At 37.5% G+C, this 22,600-nt stretch overlaps 1 protein-coding gene across 1 annotated transcript in view; it reads left to right on the top strand.

Annotated features, from left to right (window-relative positions):
• The window catches only part of LOC100019116 (uncharacterized), a 38,853-nt gene extending 21,382 nt beyond the window's left edge, over positions 1-17,471 (top strand). The window contains exons 3-5 of the mRNA XM_007498020.3: positions 8,114-8,213; positions 9,614-9,744; positions 15,671-17,471. Coding sequence (XP_007498082.1) covers positions 8,114-8,213; positions 9,614-9,744; positions 15,671-15,934 — 495 coding nt within the window. The 3' untranslated portion in view covers positions 15,935-17,471. The remainder of the gene's footprint in view (positions 1-8,113; positions 8,214-9,613; positions 9,745-15,670) is intronic.
• Positions 17,472-22,600: the final 5,129 nt, after the last annotated feature.

Below are 22,600 nucleotides of genomic sequence, written 5' to 3'. Positions count from 1 at the left end.
GTCGGGAAGGCCTGTGTTCAAATACAGCTTCTGGGCAAGCCATCAGTTTCTTTAGCTGTCAAGCGTGCTAGAGAAGAAAAGAGCAAATACTACAGTATCTCTGCCAAGAGGACCCCACATGGAGTCACAAAGTGTTAGACGTGACTGAAACACCTGGAAAACCACACATTTATGATAGTTGATAATGATTACATTTCTAGTCTAATTTCTAACTCTTTCTAATATAACCACTAGTTATAACAATTGTTTTATAGTATTGATTACAATGATATTGTAATTAGTACTGTTGTATTCGGGGGCTACTTTACAGTTTGCAAAATGCTTTTATGGACATCATCTCATTTGATCTTCACAACTGTGTGAAGTTATCTTACACTGTTCAACATGTAAGTTATTACAGAAATGTTTTCCGTATATATGTATATATGATGATTTTGGACATGGAATGGAATTTAACTGTCACCCAATAGTATTGAATTACATGTGATTATAAACTATGCAATGTTAGGGCCGCTAGGTGGCGCAGGGGATAGAGAGTGCTGAGACTGGACTTGAGAAGAGTTATCTTTGTGAGTTCAGATCTGGCCTCAGGTACTAAGTAGCCATGTGACCCTGGGTGAGTCACTTACTTCTCTTTGCCTCAGTTTCCTTATCTACAAATCCAGTTAGAAAAGGAACCGGCAAAGCACTCCAATATCTGCCCCAAAGGCTCCAGATGGGGTCCGAAGCCTGATTGAAACAGCTGAAAAACCACCATGCCGCATGTGAGGATATTAAAATGTGGCCCAAGTGAGAGGAGAAGGGAGGTAAATGAGGGTAGTGAGACATCTCTGCTTATGTGTTGTGGGGCAGGGCTGACTAAGACACATGTTCATCTATATTCAGGCAGGCAATGAAACCCTCTCCATTTCTCAAACATCATTTGGCTAACGTCATTATTATTTCTAGTCCTCTTTTGCCCTTTGTAGATGTTGGTACTGAAATTTCCAGTAGCTCCTAGGGGAAACGTGCAGTTTTGTCCTCTAGCAAAGCAAGGAAGATATTAGGGTAAGGCTTGGAAACTTCACTGACATCATCCCATACTGTTCCTCTAATTTGGAGAAACCAAAAGGCCATTTATCAAATTACTGTTTTTGCCAAACAAACATATCTCAGGAGTATAAAAGTCCAATTAAGACAAATAAAAAATGCAAAAGAATGTTTCCAGAGATATACTTTAAAGTATAAAAATGTACTTCTCAGGAAGATGTGCCTCTACCCAATACACCAAAAACTTGGAATTTGGATGGCGGTGATGAAGATTGAAATAATCAGGTTCCTATGACAAAGTAGAAGATTGGTAAAAATAGTGAGTCTTCATCTTGAAGTAACTTTGATTACCTTAGATCTTCATTTAATAACTGAAATAGACCTAACTGACCCTTGATTGGGAAATGGCCCCCAAGTCAAAGTGAATTTAAAGCTTTTTAGATTAAAAAGGGTAGGTGCCAAAATGTTAAAAATAACTTGAAAAATTAATTGCTAAGAATCAGTGAGACGAAATCCAAAGGATATTTTTTATCCTCAAAAAACTCCCAATGACCAGTGAAATTATGAAAAACAAGTACTAAATTTCATCAAATGTTAATTTTAAAAACATTATTCTTCACTTGATAAACACCATCAAACATAAACATTTCCATGTACAGAAAAGGAAGATTGCACATGAAATTACAAACCTATTATTTATAATGTATACTTTAAAAAATAATTCAATACAGTAGTTTAAAAGCTGTCCTTTTTAAAGGCAAACATTTTGAAGAAGAGTTGAATAAAAGTGAAGAATCTACATGGAAATAATTTTTAAGAGACCAAACATTTTTGGGAAAACAAGATAGGAAATTATAAAAAAATTGTCAATGATTTAAAAATCTATAAATCTTGAATGACATCACTCCGTAACTCAAGGTCTGTTTCCTGAGTTCATATTTAGATTCTTCCTGCAAAATTTTGGTGCTCTCAATGATGAGCACGTAGACTACTTCAAGAAATCTCCACAATATATAGTGAGGAGAGAGAGAGTCAAGTGGCAAAATACTCTAGGAAATCACCAGTAGCCACATTTTAGCTATTCAACATGTTTTATTTAATTAAAAAAAGTTCAAAAACACTAAACTGATTCCTGTGAAATCAGTGAGTGATAGTCAAAATCCAAGGGCAAATCACCACAAAAAATATATGGTACTATTTTTTATGGGTGTATGGCTATCACTATTTTAATGTGTAATAGAAATTTTTTCCTCCTAATGTTATCATTGAGGTTAAATGATTTTCTTAAGGTCACATAGGTAATAAGTGGGAGATCCGAGTCATATATCCAGTGTCTACTGCCTACTTAGTCCATTGTTCTATCAACAGTGATCTTCTTGGTTGATACCTAAAATCAGTCTTCTGGACTTCATTATTATATGTACAAATGAGATATTTGTAAAGCATGAGCATACTCACTGAATGCTTATTTCCTTCCCCTCTCCCTATAATTGCAGTCATCCTTTAAGAAATGTTCCAAAAAATAAATAATTTTTTCCCTTTCCATCTCTCCAGTCCATTGAGGAAGAAAGAAAGCAAACTTGTTTTCATATAAGCATGGGCAAGCCCATCAAATTATTATCCTGGCCACTAAGTATTGGTTCCAAGGCAGAAGAGCAATAAGGGCTGGACAATGTGGTCTAAGTGACTTGCCCAGGATCACACAGCTAGGAAGCTGTCTGAGGCCAGATTTGAACCCAGGACCTCCAGTCTCTGGACCTGGCTCTCTACCATCTAACTGCCTCATAGGACCTGATTTTCTTGCTCATTGACACAACAGTGTCTTGATAACATCTTTTCCTTTTAAACTTGTCTTCCTAAGATGTCTAACATTTTAAAGCAGCTTTTCCTTTTTTATTATTTAAATTTTTTTATTTTTCATTTAACATGTATTTATTTTAAAATCTTTACTTTCTGTCTTAACTTTTTTCTTTTTTTTTTATAATTTGGTCAATTTCAAACATTATTCCTTGTACAAAGTACAAACCAAGCAGTATTTTAGGAGTGTGTGGTACAGTGTGATAAGCACTGGCTTTAGAATCAGGAGCTGGGTTCAAATCTTGTGTTGTGTTGGCTGCTTTCATCTATGTTCTAGATTTCAGTGATAGACCAATCTGTGGTTGAGAGACATTAGAGGAGGATTTCAGTGCAGGACTTTGTGCCTGTGGAAAAAATATCTGATCTTTGAGAGAAGCCATGCCAAGTTTAGAAGCATTCGTAAAGAACTTGCTGTGTGTGCTAGGCACTGCACTAAGCATCGAGGATACAAAGAAAGCAAAAAGACAATTCCTGTCCTCAAGGAGGTCACAGGTTAATGTGGGACATAACATGCAAGTGATCACGTACAAACAAGCAGAGCATCACTGAGGATATCACCAGGGATCAGGAACGACTTGGAGAAGAGCAAGACACTGATGGGAAGAAAAGTTATCTGGAGGTAGATGAGGCTATCAGGCCCTCAACTTGTCTTGGTTCTGCTCATCCAGCTGATCCAGCTTCTGTTGGCCTCAGTTTCTTCACTTGTAACATGATTTAGAGAAGGAAATGGCAAACCACTCTGGTATCTTTGTCATGAAAACTCCAAATGGGATCATGAAGTCTCAGATGTGATTGAAAATGACTGAACAACAGGACTCCTGAATATGATTTTGAGTAATGCTTAATTTTCTCGTTACTCTGTGAAAGTAGATAAATAGCACTGATGACACAGAACAAAAATAATAAACCAAATTTCAAGTGATTTCATATGATTTAATTGTGACTTTTATCTCTAAATTCAAGATCTGACATGCCAGAAAGAAGATAAAAAGCAAAAGTATACCAGAAGGTAAAAACAACAAAAAAAAATCGTATACACTCATAAAGGGAGACTTTGCCTCCCCAGCTAAGTATCATGTACTCAATAAACATTAATTGATTAAATTGTCACTTCTGGGATAAATCAGTCAACCTGTCAATTTATTAAGTGGCTTCTATGTGCCTGGCATCATACTGAGTGCTAGGGAGATGAAGAGCAGTGAGAGTCCCTGCCCTCAAGGAGCTTACATTCTAACCATAGGTTGGTTGATACAAGATGCATATGGAGTAGATGGAAGTAGCACCAACAGCTGGAGGGAGTAAGGAAGGCCTCTTCCTATAAGGTTGAGTTCAGAGGGAAGATTGGGATTGTAAGAGATAAAGGTGAGGAAGGAGAGAATTCTCCACATGGAGGGCCACTGGGCAAAGGAGATGGAGAAATGACAAGTAGGTCAGCAGGGTTGGACATGAAGTATTGGCAAAAAGAGTAGAAATAGAGGGAAAGACCAGACTGTGAAGGGCTTTCATAGTTGACTTGTAAGGGTAAATGGCAGCCACTGGACAGTGTGTGTGGAACACTGATAGGGTCATGGATGTGGGGGTGTGTACCTTGGCCCGGAGGCAGAGACCAATTAGAACGTTGTTGTAGGGGTCCACAAGGGGTGGCCTGGCCCAGGGGGATACATAGCAGAGGAAGAGAAATCAGATTTAGCCATTGATTAGAGATGTGGAGTAAGTGAATGGAGTGGATGTGACACTCAAGTTACTGCTGAGTAATGAGGGAGGAGGAATGAGGGAATGGGTTCTGTTTGGGATATGTTTAGTTCAAGATGCCTCTAGGACGTTGATTAGAAATGTGCAGTGAGTTCTTAGTGATGTTGGATGGGGGTTGAGACTAGAGACATCTAGGGAAAAAGTCACTGCACCCTTGGGAGATGAAGAGATTAACCAAGTGAGAGAATATACCTGAGAATTCAACCTTCTCTGTGTACCTTTTAAGTTGAATTGAGCAGGAGGGTCCTGCAGCTCTGTCCTGTTGTTGGATGTGGTTTTCTGTTCCCTCTGAAGCACTTTATTTTTCATTGGTGTGGAAGGGTATTCACAGAGCAATCGCTTTTTGCTGTTTCTAAGCTGCCATCTTGACTCTGCCTCTCTAAATGAGAGAATTTCAGTTGTCTCTTGCTATATCATGGCTCACTTATTGAAACTTCACTATATCGTGCGTTTAAAAAAAATCTAATTCTGTATCACAGAATTTTCACCATATTGTGAGATTTTGCATATGAATACCATGCTGGACACAATAAAAATGCTACTATAGCTTGTGCAAGTTTGCCAACGTGAGATTGTACATGGCACACTATTGGCTGATGGAATGAAAAGCAACCAACCAACCACAGTGCTGTGTTCTGTATCTTGGGCACTGATTGGCTTGGTAACTGTAGCAGTGATCCGTGTGCTCTCTGCACTGTGCCCATCTCTCCTTGTCCACTCAATATCAAAGTCTGATCACTGCATGTAGTGTTGCTCTGTGGTGGTGTGTTTTTGTGGAGTTTTTGTAAAAGTTTGAATTTATTTCAAGCCCTTCACCACCCAAACGTTCTGTGCCTTCTAAGGCTTCTGGCAGTGAACTCAATTGCCGGAGAAAGATGCTTACCATCAAAGAAAAGGTGGAACTTCTCAACGTGTTAAGGGAAGGCAAAAGCTACGTGGCTGTTGGCCGCCATTATGGAATAAACAAATGTACTGTTCACTTCATAAAGAAAAAACAAGAAGAATATGTCTTCAGCAACATGAATGACCTGATCAGTATCCACTCACAACCGTTGACAGAAGAAGATCGTATGGAGATGATGAAGTCAGCAAGAGGAGAAGAGGATGAAGAACAAGATGAACTATGGGTTGGAGAAGAGGAGGTTGGTCTAATACTCAATCATATTGCAATCATGGTCAGAATGGCCAAAGAACTTCAGCAAGTGGCTGGAGAATGGAACCCTCCAGATGCTTTTTGTTGCACTTTGTAAATACAATTGAGAGTAGCATGCCAATTTGTAAAAGCCTTCTCACTTACAAGAAAAAGCAGTGCCAGCAACTCCCTATAACTATATTCATTGCTCAGATGAAGAGCTCCATTATGCCTCCACCTTTAGCAGAAATAGAAGTTATGGCCCAGGGCAAAGATAGTGCACCACCTGATGAAGCACCTCATGAAGTGGTGCCTTCAGAAGAGATACAATGTTCTTCTTGGCTGTATAGTACATTATCTCACCACCATCAACTTCATCACCATCAGTACTTCTTCACAGCTACATAATTCATGATCTTCATCTTTTAAGTTGTGATATAGTACTTCACTGGTGAGTACCCATATGGAATTTTGTATGTTGTCAAACTTACATAGGTTTAAGAGTCTCGACAGTGTTTAAGAGCATATGAAGCATTTTTTAGAGTGTGGAAAAGGTTTATAGGAGAGTGGAAAGGGTTTATAAAGTCTTAAAATACATGTAGATAATAAAATAAATATAACACCACCATTTCATGTATCATCACCTATCGCAGAGGTCTCTGGAACATAACTCCTGCAGTTGGTGAGGGTTCACTGTATAGACTTAAAGATCAGTGCCCGAGGCAGAGGCCTGACACCAGGTCCACTAGGTCACAAAGCAGATAAGAAACCAGCAAAGGAGATGCAGCAACTGTGGGACAGGTAGAAGCACCAAGAGACATTGATGGCTTAAAAAGAAAGAGAAGAGAGCATTAGCACTCTCACATGCTGTGGAGACGTCAAAGAAGAGGAGGACTGAGAAAAGGCCATTAGATGCGTCAGTTGAAAAATCATTGGGAACTTTGGAGAAAACAGTTTCAATTAAATGGTAAGGATAGAAGCCTGTCAAGTCAAATAAAAAAAAATTTATTCATTGCCAACCAGGTGCCAGGCACTGTGCTAAGTCCTGGGGTATAAATATAAGCAGAAATTAAGACAATCCCTGCCCTCACGAAGCTTAAATAAGCAATACATAAAAGGGAGCTGAAGAGGGGAGGAGAGGAAGAAGAATCTTCTGTGGAGGACAAAACTTGTAGAGTTAGGTGTGTGGGAGAACAAAAAAAAACCTATAGCTCTTCACAGACTGTCTCTAAGACTTACACATACTATTAACTTATCCCATAGCATTGTGTTATTTTTGGCTCTTGTTGGTGTATCATTAGAGATGCTGGTGAAAGGAAAAAGTGAATGGATGCAGTCTTTTTAATGTTAAAATGGGAGTAGAGGAGGCAAGAGGATGAGAATTCAGTTCCAATTTCAGAAACTTAACTAAAAAAATATATATATACACACATATATGTACATATATTTATATTTATCTCTCTGGCAACATACAAGAGTATTACAAATAAAAAGGGCAGGGGTATGGTGAGAAAGTCAAGAAAGGGTCAGCTAGGTAGCATAGTGGATAGAGTACCGAGTCTGGAGTTAGGAAGTCCTGGGTTCAAATTTGGCCAAAGACACTTCCTAGCTGTGTGACTAGGCAAGTTATTTAATTCTCACTGATTAGCCCTTGTTACTTTTTTGCTTTAGAATTGATATACTAAGACAGAATGTAAGGGTTTTGGGGGGAGGAAGAAAAAGAAAAGAAAAAGTCATGAGAGTCAGGAGTGAAGGTTGATCTGGAAGTTTTCTTTAAAATGGAGGTTCTGAGAGGAACCAATCAATCATAGAAAGAGCTGTTGGGGTAGGATGCTTTAGGTTTGAGAAGGCCAGAGGCAAGGCAGATTTCCAGAGTGGTGAGACTTCTGTGGCATGGCAAAGAAAGTCTAGAGAGGAGTCTGGAGAGGAATTAAGAACATTTAGAAGAGAGAGAAGATGAGAGGAAGTGGGCTGAATGTGGATGGCTTTTTCAAGGATTTTAACTGACGGAATGAGGAGGAAGACAGAAGATGAGAGCTAGCAGAGATTGCAGATATCTCTGCAGATAGCAGAGATAGCAAAGGAAATCTTTTTCAAGGATGGAGCTGTTTGGGATGTGTTTGTAGGTGACTGGAAAGGAACCAGTACATATAGTGAGATTGAAAATTAGGCAACAGATAGTGGGGCGCAGTCTTGTGAAGAAGATGAGTGGGGATGAGATCAAGATGCCAGAAAAGAATGCTGCCTTTTTATGCCAACTTCTGATGTATACTCTAACCCCCTTGGGTGCTTGCTAAGAAAACATTAATCTTTGATATTGATTTTCTCTTTTTGAAAACACAGACTGGATTTTTACCAAATATCTTTAAGGTGTTAGCCCATCGACCAGGGGAATTCAGAGCATTTTTTGCTTACTACAATGCCATTATCAACAAAGAAACAGGTAAAGTAAAAGACAACATGGATCCTATTTAGTGTTTTAAGAAATATTTTTAATTATTTTGTTAAATATTTCCAAAACATTTTAAAATCTTTTAACATTCATTTAAAAAAAAAATTTGAGGTCTAAAATCTCTCTGTCCTTCCTGCTCTGCTCCATCTTTTGAGAAGAAAAGCAATATGATATTGATTATACATATTAAGTCATGCAAAACATTTCATGGATCCCTATTCTTAAAAGGATATAATAGATGGCCACAGTTTACAATTTGGTTAAAAGGAACCATGTTTTGGGGCAGCTAGGTGGCTCAGTGAATTGAGAGCCATTCCCAGAAATGCGAAATAGGTTCAAATGTGACCTCAGACACTTCCTAACCATGTGACCCTGGGCAAGTCACTTAATTCCCATTGCCTCACTTTTACCACCCTTCTGCCTTGGAACCAGTACAAAGTGATTCTAAGACAGAAGGTACGGGTTAAAAAAAAACAACAAAAAGGAACTAAGTATAAGTTGTATTTTCTACTTCATCACAAGTGTAGTCTGAAGCTACTAAGCTAAGGTCGGGGCATTGTTTTTGTAGCCAGCCATATGATTTCTAGAGAAAGCATGAATCAGGACTTGATCTTAGCTCATTTCACTTTCTTCTTGGTCTTGAAGCTTCAATATATCCCTCTTTATTGACTCCTTCCTGTGCCTTAAAACATAAAAATGTCTTCATCTTGAAAAAAAAATCTTTGCTTAAAAAAAAAATGACCATTCTCTCTTTATATTATCCTGTGTCTTCACTACCAAATTTCTCTGAAAGTTGTTCTGTTCCTCCTTCTTCCTCTGCAGTTCTCTCCTTTACCTTCTATGGTTTGATTTCTTCTTGAAGCTCCCCACTGACATGTTCAGGAAGGCGGGCATTCCAGAGAACATAGGGCTTTGCAGGATAGGTGGAAATCTGAACAAGTGGAAAGGAGTGAAGTCAACATTCTAGATACCAGGAAATGATAATAGAAAGTAAGGAAAAATGACCTTCCTGCTAAAGTAGTGGTCAGGAGATAGCATAACTGCTTAGCATAATTTATAGAATTCCTTAGATTAGAAATAGATATCCCAAAGGAGAGAAAAAGGTTTCTTGACTTATTTGACTAGAAGATTCCTATAGGTTGTTTTCACTGATGAAATTCATTTTTTTTTTCACTGATGAAATTCAATGTTGCAAGAATGCTTGGATTCCCATATGTCTTTGGCTTCATGGTCAGTTCACTGTGAAATGAGGCTACAACTTCAGTGGTTGCAGTCTCATTTTAAACTTCATTCTTTTTGAAATGGCTTTAAGCTCTGTGCATTTATTTATGTTTTCCGTTCCAGGGATTTGTATATGAATATTATCTTGTGTGTGTATTTTTTTTATATAGGTCACCTCAGCAAGACTGATAAAGAACTCATCATCGTTGCTACAAGTGTTAGTAATAGGTGTCCCTATTGTGTGATTGCTCATAGTGCTCTGCACAGAATGTATTCCAAAAATGCTGTTCTGGCTGATCAGGTTAGTATTTAAACTGAAAAAAAAAATACTTTCTTTTGAAGTCTCTTTTATGAGTAAGAGTGCCATTTGACTTCAAAAACTTGTTTAAAGGAATTATTAATGGGACAAAATGTAGAACAGTGCTCTTTATAAACTTATAACTAGTTTTTGATTCTCTTGGTAAAGTTTTGTGCTTTGGGGTTTAATTCTTGTTATGTGGCTACACTTTAATTTATAGTTTTTGCCATTGGCAGTTCATGCTATATCTATACAATGCTCTATTAAGCTTGGCATCTTATATTAACTATTAGTTTTCTAAAGCAATTACTTGATGGTAACCATGTGACTGACAAAATCATTTCACTTTCTTGGGTCTTAGTTTCTTTATCTGTAAAATAAGAGTGTTGGACTAAATTGATGTGAATATTTCATTTGTGAAAATAGTTTGAGCACTAGCTTGGTTAGCCAGTTTTTGTTAGCTCAACACTATCCCTAAATTTATATTTATGCAATCTTTGATAAATCAAGTTTACATTCACATAACACCTTTGGTTCTTCTGTCTTCTAGGTTAGTATTTTTTGAATGTTTTCAAACCTTGGCCAGAGTCTTAACTAGGACAGGGTGAATAGGGCTTTGTTTTAGGTCTATGACAGTTTTTTTGAGTGGGCAACAATCTTCTCCTTTCAACAAATTTTTTTTACTCTACATGAAAATATTTCTAGTTAAGGTCTTTGTCATACTTGTGAACTTTCTAGGACATAATAATGTGTATAAACTTGGAATTAAACCATTTTTGAATGGAAGTTAAAAGTATCATCATCATCTGTTGTATTTCCTGATGTCATTCATTTTGGAAAGTACAGCATCCTGGTTTCCCAAAAACCTGTAACTTAAAAAAATTGAAATAACTTGAACAATTGTAATAATTAAAATGTTCATTAAGTAAATTTAAATGTCTTAAATTTTTTAGTGTCTCTATTATAATTTTTAAAAAGTGAAATCTTCCTTCATGATGATAGATAAAAGATACACTAAAGTATCAGAAATATAGAAATATCTAGTAAAAAGCCTAAATTCAGAAAATATTACATATTCTATTTATAATTAGAATTTATAAAGTACTCTTATTAACAATGAAGAAAGACTGTTGAATTGGCTTTTTACACATGATTAAGCTGTCAAGAGGTAGTAAGTTGAAACAACTTGTAGAAGGGCAGAATATAAGGAAAAGATGAACATTTTCCCTAATAAAAAGATGCTTTTGATAAGCAAACCAAGTTTTTTTTTAAAAGTCTGTGACATCAAAAGGACTAGTTGCATCTTACAGAATTGCTGTCTATAAAAAGCCCAATTTGATGCCACCTACAACTTTGATGTGTTTGAAATGAGGCTTGGAATAACTTATGAAAACTTGGGACAAATTAATTGGGAAACTTTTTCATTGCAAGTAGATCAAGTAACAAGTATAGTTAAAGATTTGATTTATGTGTATGCAATCCTTGGGTGAAATTGATGTTAAGGAAAATCTGTTACTTAGCAAATCTATTGATGTCCATACATGCAACAAAAGAAAATTTCAACATAAATTAACAGATTTTTTTTTTTAAACCCTTACCTTCCGTCTTGGAGTTGATACTGTGTATTGGCTCCAAAGCAGAAGAGTGGTATGGGCTAGGCAATGGGAGTCAAGTGACTTGCCCAGGGTCACACAGCTGGGAAGTGGCTGAGGCCAGCTTTGAACCTAGGACCTCCTGTCTCTGGGCCTGACTCTCAATCCACTGAGCCACCCAGCTGCCCCCAAATTAACAGATTTTTAACAAAAATGATATAATATGGGAAAGCCACATTGGATTTTATACTGTTAAAGTTACACGACTAATATTGGGATGAAACACAGGTCTCCCAACTAGTAAGGTGGTGATATGTACAATTTGGATACATTACGTGCTTCTCAATCATTTGTATTGAGAAATATATATGAGGAGCTACAGGTTTTTTAGCCAGAAGAGTAATCAGCTTTGTGGAAAATGGTCCATTAAGAGAAAAGCACTGTATAAAATGATATGACAACATGGGGCAGAATGCAGAGTAGTTCTTTATTATTGTGAAACCATAGGAACCCATCATATTTTATAGGTACATAGGAAATTTAAACAAATGTTTAAGGCAAACACTTACTGAATACTCAATAGAGAAGAATTTAAAATTGACATTTTTAAAATTAACAACTAAAGCATAGTGTCAAACCCTCTAGGCACATTGTAGGAATGTTGAGGAACCTGATTAAAATGTTGGGAAATATTTAATGAAATCAGTTAAAGTACAATAGAGCATAAATAACGTTATGATGTTGTTTTCTAAGTTGACATGTGGCTAGCAAGGATTGTTATCTACGATTTAATGGCCCTTGTTTGACACCATTGAATTAAAATACTTTAAATGAGAGACCACATGTTGAGAAATGGGCAAACCTAAATATACCTTGCAGACTTATGTGTTTTTTTAAATATGTAGGTTTCTTGAAGGGTATTAGAATTAAAAGAATAAAACACATTCCTCTTAATAATAATAAAGATGAAGCAGTTTTACTTTATAACAGGTACTTTCTCCTGAAATTCCCATATTTGGTAGATCCTTCTGAAAAAATATGCTTTCATCCTGAAACAGTGAATCTGGATTTATGAAAAAAGCAATTGGTTATGTCAAAAAATCATATTTTTGCTGTTTTTCAAATTAAAAAACAACTCCCTTATGAATGAAATAGATGTAAAAGCCAGTTTATTAAAGATTTGACCAGTCAACAGAAGCAATTCTCTTTATTTTAAAAGACCTAGATACTTTTAAGGCAGCTAGGTTGGTGTAGTGGGTAAAGCATTGAACTTGGAATCGGGAGACTCATCTTCTGGAGTTCAAATTTGGCCTTAGATATGCACTAGCTGTGTGACCCTGGGTAAGTCACTTAACACTGTTTGCTTTAGTTTTCTCATTTGTAAAATGAGCTGGAGAAGGAAATGGCAAACCACTCTAATATCTTTGCCAAAAAAAAAAAAACCCAAAAAACTTAAATGGGGTCAAGAAGACTTGGACAAGATTGAAACAAGTGAACAACAAAAGATACTTTTAATATGTTCACATAAAGGACCTGATTGCAATGGACAAATAGAATATATTTTGTTTTGTTTCATCTAAATAAGAAAAAAATTAGTAGACTCATTGTTTAAGAGTGCATTGGAAAAATATTTGAATTTTTTGACTAGGTGGAAAAAAGTTCTATGGTTAATGAACAGAATGATCCAGATTTTCTTTTCATAACAATTTTCTGTGAAACAGGATTATTTCTTTTTATTATAGCTATTGTAAAGGCAACATATTGTATCTATAGTGTAATTCTTTAAAGAATTTGTGGCAATATTATGAATGACACCATGATTTGAGAAATTTTGTATCAAAAACATCTCAAGCCCACTTATTACTTTAATAATAACTCTCATGGTTATTTTGTTATGATATGAAAATTATAGGATTAGGGATTGGAACTTTGATTCCATTGACATAGGGAGCTCATAGATGAGTAAACATCCCCTACCAATGCAAGTCAGCACTTTCTCTGCAACTTTTAGAAAGTTGTCTAAAGCAAAAAGAGGTTCAGACTTGTCTAGGGTCCCTGTATGTGCCACAATATGTATAGGATGTGAGACTTGAACTCAGATCTTCGTGGCTCCAAGACTAACTTACTATTTATTTTGTGTTTCATGAAAATGCGAAAAGATTTTATCTATATATGTTACATTATTTTTTATTATATACTTTGTTATAAAAATGATACATTTTGAAATTTCTTTGAAAAATGAACTAAAATTTATTTGCTTAGGTTATTTAAAGTGTGAGAGAGAGATTGAGCAAAAATGACAAGAATAAAGGGAGGGACTTGCCTGAGCCCTCCCAAATTCTCCTCTAAACAACTTTAAAATAATATCTCAAAGTGAATTTTGAAGCAGCAAAATCAACAAAAGGGCTTGATGTGAAACAATTTTCCATCCCAAGACAATTTAGGAGGTCACGCAGAAAGTACTGCCTCACTGGGGTGAGAATGAAGTGCAGTCCAGTGCAGCCTCATCCTGACAAGCCAGCAGCAGTTCTTGGGTTGTGACGCAGTCAGCAGCAGATTCTCCTAGAGTTCTCAGCCCATGAATGGTAGTGGGATCAGACAACTGCTCAGATGGAAATTAAGAGTTCTTTCTGCTGGCACTGGTCCAGGACTCTAGTGTTGCCCACACTTGGTTCTGGGCCTCTGTCCCAGGGCAAGAAGAGCACCAGAATACTGGAAAGTTCGGCCACCAGGGACAGGGAACATGGTGACAGTTCTTTGGTGGAGAAGAGTGCTTATGATCATGCACAGAGCAGAGCACGGGGGTGGAGAGCAGTGCCCACACCTCTCCTTAGAGAAAACAGCAGCATGGAAAACTTGAAGCTTGACACAGTGTCCCTTCCAACCCCACCACAGAGCACATCTTTAAAAATAAATCTAGGGGGTGCATTTGGGTGGCTCTGGATTGAGAGCCAGGCCCAGAGATGGGAGGTCCTCGGTTCAAATCTGGCCTCAGACACTTCCTAGCTGTGTGACCCTGGGCAAGTCACTTAACCCTCATTGCCTAGCCCTTACCACTCGGTTCTGCTTTGGAATCAATACACAGGATTCTAAGACAGAAGGTAAGGGTTTTAAAAAAGAAACAAGTACATCTGGCCAAATAGAAAAGTAGGTACAAATGATCACTGAAGAAAATAATTCCTTTAAAATTAGAATTGAGCAAATGGAAGCTATTAACTCCATGAGACATCAAGATACAATAAAACAAAAAAAAATTAAAAAAATAGAAGAAAATATAAAATATTATATTGGGGAAAACAACTGATTTTGAAAATAGATTGAGGATAGATCATTTAAGAAATATTGGACCACTTGAAAGCCATGATTTCAAAAAAAGCCTAAATAACATATTTTAAGAAATTTTCAAACAAAACCTCCCTGATATCCTAGAACTACAACTTAAACTTAAAAAAGAAATGGGAAGAGTGCACTAATCACCTCTTATAAGAGATCTCCAATGAAAACTCCTGAGAGTATTATTGCCAAATTCCAGAGCTCTCAGGTCAAGGAGAAAATATTGCAAATAGCTAGAAATAACTCATATATCATGGAGCTACAGTCAAGATAACAAGATCTAGCAATTTTTACATTAAAGAACTGGAGTGGTTGGAATATCATATTCCAGAGGGCAAAGTAGCTAGGATTGGATCCAGGAATCATTTACCTTGTAAAACTGAGTATAATCCTTCAGGGAGAAAAATGTATTTTTAATGAAATGGAGGACTTTCAGGAATTCCTAATGAAAAGGCAAGAGCTGAATAAAAAATTTTACTTTCAAATATGAAACTCAAGTATAAAAAAAATAAACAGGAACGAGAACTCATAAGAGATTTAGTAATGTTAAACTGTTTACATTCCTCCATGTAAAGATGATACTTGTAACTCCAAAGAATTTTATTATTAGTAAGACTGTTAGAGGGACTATACATAGACAGGAGACAGCAGTGAGTCAACTATGATGGGATAATATCTAAAAAATAAAATGAAGGTGTGAGAAAGAGGGATGCACTGGCTTTTTGGTATAATCCAGTTCTTTTTTTCTTTTTTAAACGCTTAACCTTCTGTCTTAGAATCAATTGATTCTAAGGGCTAGGCAATGGGAGGGTTAAACAACTTACCCAGGGCCACACATCTAGGAAGTGTCTGAGGCCAGATTAGAACCTAGGACTGGCTCTCTAGGTCTGGCTCTCAATCTCCAGAGCCACCTAGCTGCCCCTATTTTATTCCTAATATCAAATTCATAATGGGCTTATAATTATGGCAGTACTCTTAATTGTTTTTCTCTTGTTTTCCTACAGGTCACCATTAATTGGAAAAAGGCTGAGTTATCACCTCGAGAGTTAGCTATGCTAGAATTTGCTCTTGCTGTTAGTCGGGCTGATGACATAACAGAAGAACATTTTAAAAAGCTGGAGTTGCATGGTTTTGATAGAGAAGATGCCTGGGATATAGCTTCCATTTCTGCTTTCTTTTGTATGTCTAATCGTATTGCTCATTTTATTGACCTGATACCCAACAAAGAATTTTATTCATTGGGTAGAACAAATGATCAAGGTCTGTGAAAGCATGTCCACCACAGTGGCAATATAAAATGTGTGTATTTATTTTACTTGTGAAAATTTTGGGCTGCCTGTTAATAAGTTTTTTTCCCTAAGTCCCTTAATATTTAGTTTATATACCAAATGAGAAATAAACTCACTTACTATTCTACTTTTAGTACCACTTTTGCTAAAGTCGGTGAAATTTAGCATTTATGTAAGCATTGATAATTCAGAAACTTTTTACCTATAGAGGGGATTATCCTCAGTTTTTTTATTAGGAAAAAAATTACCTTAATTTCCAACTATTCCTTCCACTTACCCCTTCCCATAACACTCCCTTATTAAAAAAGATAAATAATTGTCCAGCAACCTGTATATTGAGTCTGACAGTATATGCAACATTTCACATCAACAGTCTTCAGCCTCTTCTATGAAAGGAGGTAGGTACATTTTCTCAACTCCTTTCTGGGGCTAAGCTTAGATTGACATTGCTGTCATTATGCATATTATTTTGCTGGTTCTGCTACTTTCATTCAGAAATCTAGGTTTCCCTGAATTCTTTTATTTTTTGGTGATGTAGTAATATTTACTATGTTTATGTATTACAATCTATTGAGCCATTTCCTAATTATTGTGTTGGCATACTATTACTTTTAGGTGTTCTTACAGGAGCATTTGGAGGAAAGGGAAACAAATAAGACTCAGGGGAATTCTAAGAATTAATAACCAACAATATCAAATTAGCCATTTTAACTAAAGCCCTTAGGGCTCAAGACTGTAGTTTTCCTAAAGCTATTTTGCTGTTGATGAAAAATGTATAAACATGATTTGAAATGAATCCTTTTCTGAGATGGATTTGGGGATTCTCAAATGAAAGGCGTGTCAATACGAGCAGACCTATTTTATTTCAGCACTTTCCTCGCCCCCCTTTTTTAGCTTTAGTTGAGTACCTGATAGAGAGGTAAAGAGTGCCTTCTTTCTCAGTTGACCAATCTCCAATGACTTTTACTAATGGACTGTGAAATCATAGTCATTTAAATAGAATTTTGGCCCATAAATAACTATTCTCCTTTAGGTTTAAATAAAGGTTGTCTAAGCAGTGTAGGAGCTCATATCATATCACAGCCCAATGGGTACCCTATTAGTGAAGTAAGAGCAGAAGAAATGCAAAACTTGAAGCAATTTCTTGTATAGAAACAATTCAGATTTTCTTTCTGAAGGGAATTGGTTCTGTTTACTTGTATGGTTCTCTTTGACTTTAAAATGCTTTCATAGCTTTTATGTGGTTATAAAAATGATATACAATCTACTTGGTATTTTCTCTATTGATGTGTTTTTCCTCAATATTTTGCAAATTAATTAGTACATAAATCATAATTCACTTTGAGACCTGAGATATATTAAAGCTTGATTTGATTTGACTGTGAAATAGGATTAACTTGAGTCTGTGAACAAAATATCAAATATGAGGGAATTGTTATGACTGTACCTCAAATACTGTACTTCATGAAATATAATCTTTTAGAGTTAATTTCACAAATAAACTTAATTAATTTGGTGAATGTGTAATGTTAAAATTTCTGTAGACAACTTAGAGATCACTGGTTGAGTATAACTTGTAATCAGTGTATTATATCCTGTTTTGCTGGAGAATGGGCACAACCAGAAATTTTTGGCCCTTGAGAAAATATTTCAGAAAGGTTCCTTTTTCCTTTAAAAAAATTATTATTGCCTTTTCATTATAGTAATTCTCCGTAAGTTCCACTTCCCTTCTCCACAAAGCCTTACCAGCATGAGGGAGAGTCTAATTCCACTCCAATTAATTAGTCACAGAAGGTCTAGATATCTTGATTGACCAAATCAGTCAAAAGTAAGTTATAGAGGCAATTGGGTAACTCAGTGGATTGAGAGCCAGGCTTAGAGACGGGAGATCCTAGGTTAAAATCTGGCCTCAGACACTTCCCAGCTGTGTGACCCTGGGCAAGTCACTTAACCCCCCATTGCTTAGCCCTTACCATTCTTTTGCCTTGGAACCAATACACAGTATTGACTCTAAGACAGAAAGAAAGGGTTTAAATAAAAATAAAAAACAGTTTGGTCCTCCATACTCTGTGGGGCTATGTATAAAAATAATAAGGCAGCCATTTGAAACATGGTTGAATCCACTGAGATAGGACTCCTGAGAATGAATTGCCCTTGGGGGAGTCCACTGCCCAGATGACAGTCCTGCGACCTTCAGAAGCTTGAAAGATGCCGAGTTTGTTAGTATCAGGGGCGATGTCCTTGGAGCACCATGGCAGGATCTAAAGCTTGAAAGATGCCGAGTTTGTTAGTATCAGGGGCGATGTCCTTGGAGCACCATGGCAGGATCTAAAGCTTGAAAGATGCCGAGTTTGTTAGTATCAGGGGCGATGTCCTTGGAGCACCATGGCAGGATCTAAAGCTTGAAAGATGCCGAGTTTGTTAGTATCAGGGGCGATGTCCTTGGAGCACCATGGCAGGATCTAAAGCTTGAAAGATGCAGAGTTTGTTAGTATCAGGGGCGATGTCCTTGGAGCACCATGGCAGGATCTAAAGCTTGAAAGATGCCGAGTTTGTTAGTATCAGGGGCGATGTCCTTGGAGCACCATGGCAGGATCTAAAGCTTGAAAGATGCAGAGTTTGTTAGTATCAGGGGCGATGTCCTTGGAGCACCATGGCAGGATCTAAAGCTTGAAAGATGCCGAGTTTGTTAGTATCAGGGGCGATGTCCTTGGAGCACCATGGCAGGATCTAAAGCTTGAAAGATGCAGAGTTTGTTAGTATCAGGGGCGATGTCCTTGGAGCACCATGGCAGGATCTAAAGCTTGAAAGATGCAGAGTTTGTTAGTATCAGGGGCGATGTCCTTGGAGCTCCGTGGCAGGATCTGCATTGGGAGATTCGAGAGACACACTGAAGAACACACTCTGGTGGTCACGATCCCTCGGGGCAGAGAGATGCAGGCCATATACAAAGGGATCCACCCTTGGAGTCCATATCTTTGAATGAAGAAAAGGACTTGAAGTAACCAGCATCATGAGTTATCCCTCTGTTACATATGTGCTTCCTTTAGTCTCAGCCCACTCTGAATTAGAGTTGGGGAGAATAGATTTTTTTACTTCTGAGCCATACAGATAGTATGCAAAACCACTTCCATATTGGTCGTTGTTGTGAGAACACACTCATACAAAACCATAAATATACTCATTTGAAAGATAGATCTGCATCCATCCAACTCCAACAGTTTTTTCTGTTAAACCCTTTCAAAAAGTTAATTGAATCCGGACAGTAATTAATGGGGAACACAGTGCCTCTGTAGATGCTTATGAACAACAGAAACCCCACGATCATAGGGTTTCCCCCAGACTTTGAAAGGCCTCTTGGAGGCCCAGTCTGCCAATGTAATGGGAATTGTGGAACTAGTCCTGAAGGAGGGGTGCTGCACTGGTAACAAAGCAGGACATTTAAGCAAAACAGATAATCATATCTGAAAACAAAACTGCATTCCAATCTGGATTACTCCTAAAGAGAGGAGTAGGTAAGTGTTGTCATGAAATTCTGCAGGATTGGGATTAACGCCATTCATTAGCATTTAACTGCCTTTTTATGTTTGTAGTTATACAAATTATTCTCCCTCACTCTGCTACCTACTTGTCTTCCCATGCTTTTTTGAATTTCTCCTATTTTTAACTCTTTAGAGTACAATGATATTGGCAATAGTTAAATTACTTAAAAATCCTCATCTTCCTGAGTTCAAATAATGCCTCTGATACTTTCTATCTGTGTGACCCTGGGCAAGTCATTTGACCTGTTTGCCTCAGTTTCCTTCTCTGTAAAATGAGCTGGAGAAGGAAATGACAAACCACTGCAATATCTTTGCCAAGAAAATCCCAAATGGGGTCATGAAGCCTCAAACACGACTAAACAACAACACATTCCATTATATTCAATAGAAGATCATTTAGCCATTCCCCAATTGTTGAGCACCCCTTTTTGCTGTGTTTTTGTGATTTTTTTGAAACCCCAGAAAACATAAATATTTCTTTGTATTTAGAAACTTGCTTTCTATTAGTGACCACCTTGGACTATATGCTCATTAATAGGTTTGCTGGGTCAAACAAAATGCAGCTTAATGGTGTTTATTTTTATAATTCTCAATTGTTTTCCAGAGCAGTTTGATCAATTCATAGCTATACTGACAATGCCTCAGTGTGCTTGACTTTCCTCGCTGACTGCCTTTAATCATTTCCTTTTTAGACCCTTAGTTTCTGTCTTAGAATTGATACTATGTGTTGGTTAATAGACAGCTGTAAGGGCTAGGCAATTGAGGTTAAGCCCAAGGTCCATAACAAGGAATTGTCTGAGGTCAAATTTGAACCCAGGACCCCCCTTTTCCAGGTGTGACTCTCTATCCACTGAGCCACCTAGATTCTTCATCATTGGCTGTTTCTATTTTTAATCCTCTTTGCCAATTTGATACGGTGGGATGAAACCTTAGAATAGTTTTGATACTCATTTTTTTAAAACCCTTACCTTCCATCTGTGTATTGGTTCTAAGGCAGAAGAGTGGTAAGGGCTAGGCAATGGGGGTTAAGTGACTTGCTCAAGGTCTCGGCTAGATTTGAACTTAGGACCTCTAATCTCTAGGCCTGGCTCTCAATCCACTGAGCCACCCAGCCCCCTTAATACTGGTTTTGAGACTTTTTTCAGTTTGCTTTTCTTTTGAAAATTGTACCTCTCCTTGGAACAATTACCTATCAGAATAACTGTAGAAGCAGGAGCTCCCTATCCCCCCTGTCATATGCAGACACAGCCTGAGTCATATTGATACCTATGGGGAGAGAAAAAAGCGGGAATCATCTGGCAAATGTGAGCTTTCAATCCATTTCTTATTCCACTTTGCAACCTAGACCAGAGCCATATGAGCTGAACAAATGATCTACCCTCCCGTTCTCGCCCCAGAGTCCTCCGATTCTTCCCTCCTAATGCTTCTCTCCTTTTCTCTGACCTCCCATCCCTATTGCTTCCACCTTAGTCCAAACTTTTATTTTCTAAGTCTGGCCTCTGAGATGATCTGTCTTCCCACCTCGAGTCATCCTCAATGCCAAGGAGCTCCTATTCTCCACTTTTTAAATTCTCTCTTCTCTTAATTGATAGCTGATGAGCACTGCAAAAACGTTCACCGAGCTCTGGGGTCTGAGCTAGAAGGGGAAATTGAGGAAGACGGGCTCAGTGAGCATCATAGCTGTCTGATTTGTTCTTGGACTGTCCCATAAGTTAGGCTTCCCCCCTCACTCCCAGACTACAAGCTTCTTGATGACAGGGATTATGCCCTCTGCTTGGCATATTTTCCTCACAATGCCTAGTACAGTGTTATGTACATACGAACTATATGATTCGTTTTTTTTTGAAAATTTTATTTAGTCAATTTAGAACATTATTCCTTGGTTACAAGAATCATTATTTCCCTCCCTCCCTCCCCTCCCCCACCCCTTCCTGTAGCAGACCCACAATTCCACTGGGTATTACATGTGTCCTTGATCAGAACCCATTTCCATGCTGTTGATGTTTGCACAGGGATGATATATGATTCATTCTTAATCTTTATTTCCTAGGAATGTCTATGAAACTTAAAAATGAAGAAAACAAAACGAATACAAGGTGTGAAGGAAAGATTACAGCACAAGTGGGGTGGGGAGAGGGAGTGCAAAACCCAGCCTTTGCCCTCACCAGCTTCCTGTCCCTGGTCCTTGTCACGGTCAATATCCTTGTAGCAGCGTCTATTACAGAGGGAGTGATTAGGAAATAAAAACGTAGCTTAGATTTCGTCAAATGTGGAATCGAGACTTGTGTAACGTCTAATGTGCTAACTGTGACTTGTAAGAGAAGTTATTTACTTCTAAACTTGACAAATAGTAAATAACACTTTCTTGGCATCCCTAGTGCTTAGCATATTGTAGGCACTCAATAATTACTAGTTAACTGACCAACATTTCCATACACATGGCACAGGAGGAAGCGGATTACACATGAGACCGACTTTATAATGTACAGCTTTCTTTTTCACCCTCTTAAATTTTTTTATATTCTATTTTCCCAATTACATTTAATAGCAATTTTTTTAGCATACATTTGTTGAAATTATAAGATCCAAATTGTCTCCCTCTCTCTCGATCTGGGTTATACACATATTATGATGCTAAACATTTCCATGTTGTTCATGGTTGTAAGAGAATACTCATATGAAAACCTCAAAATAAAAACACAAACTAAAGTGGAAAATCATATGCTTTGTCCTGCATTCCTACTCCAACAGTTCTTCCCTTGGAGGTGGACAGCATTCTTTGTCAAAAGTCCTTCAGAATTGTCCTGGATCGTCATATTGCTGAGAGTAGTTAAATCACAGTTGATCATCCCATAGTATTGCTATTACTGTGTACAATGACCTCCTGGGTCTGCTTATTTCACTGTATTAATTCATTTTCAAAATTTTTTTTTTTAGCCCTTACCTTCCATCTTGGAGTCAATACTGTGTATTGGCTCCAAGGCAGAAGAGTGGTCAGGGCTAGGCAATGGGGCTCAAGTGACTTGCCCCGGGTCACACAGCTGGGAAGTGTCTGAGGCCAGATTTGAACCTAGGACCACAAAACTTTTTCTGCAACTATCCT

The sequence above is a fragment of the Monodelphis domestica genome, chromosome 7 (assembly GCF_027887165.1).
Source record: "Monodelphis domestica isolate mMonDom1 chromosome 7, mMonDom1.pri, whole genome shotgun sequence".
Taxonomy (NCBI): domain Eukaryota; kingdom Metazoa; phylum Chordata; class Mammalia; order Didelphimorphia; family Didelphidae; genus Monodelphis; species Monodelphis domestica.
Note: the sequence above shows the minus strand (reverse complement) of the source record. Positions and strands in the feature narration are given on the sequence as shown.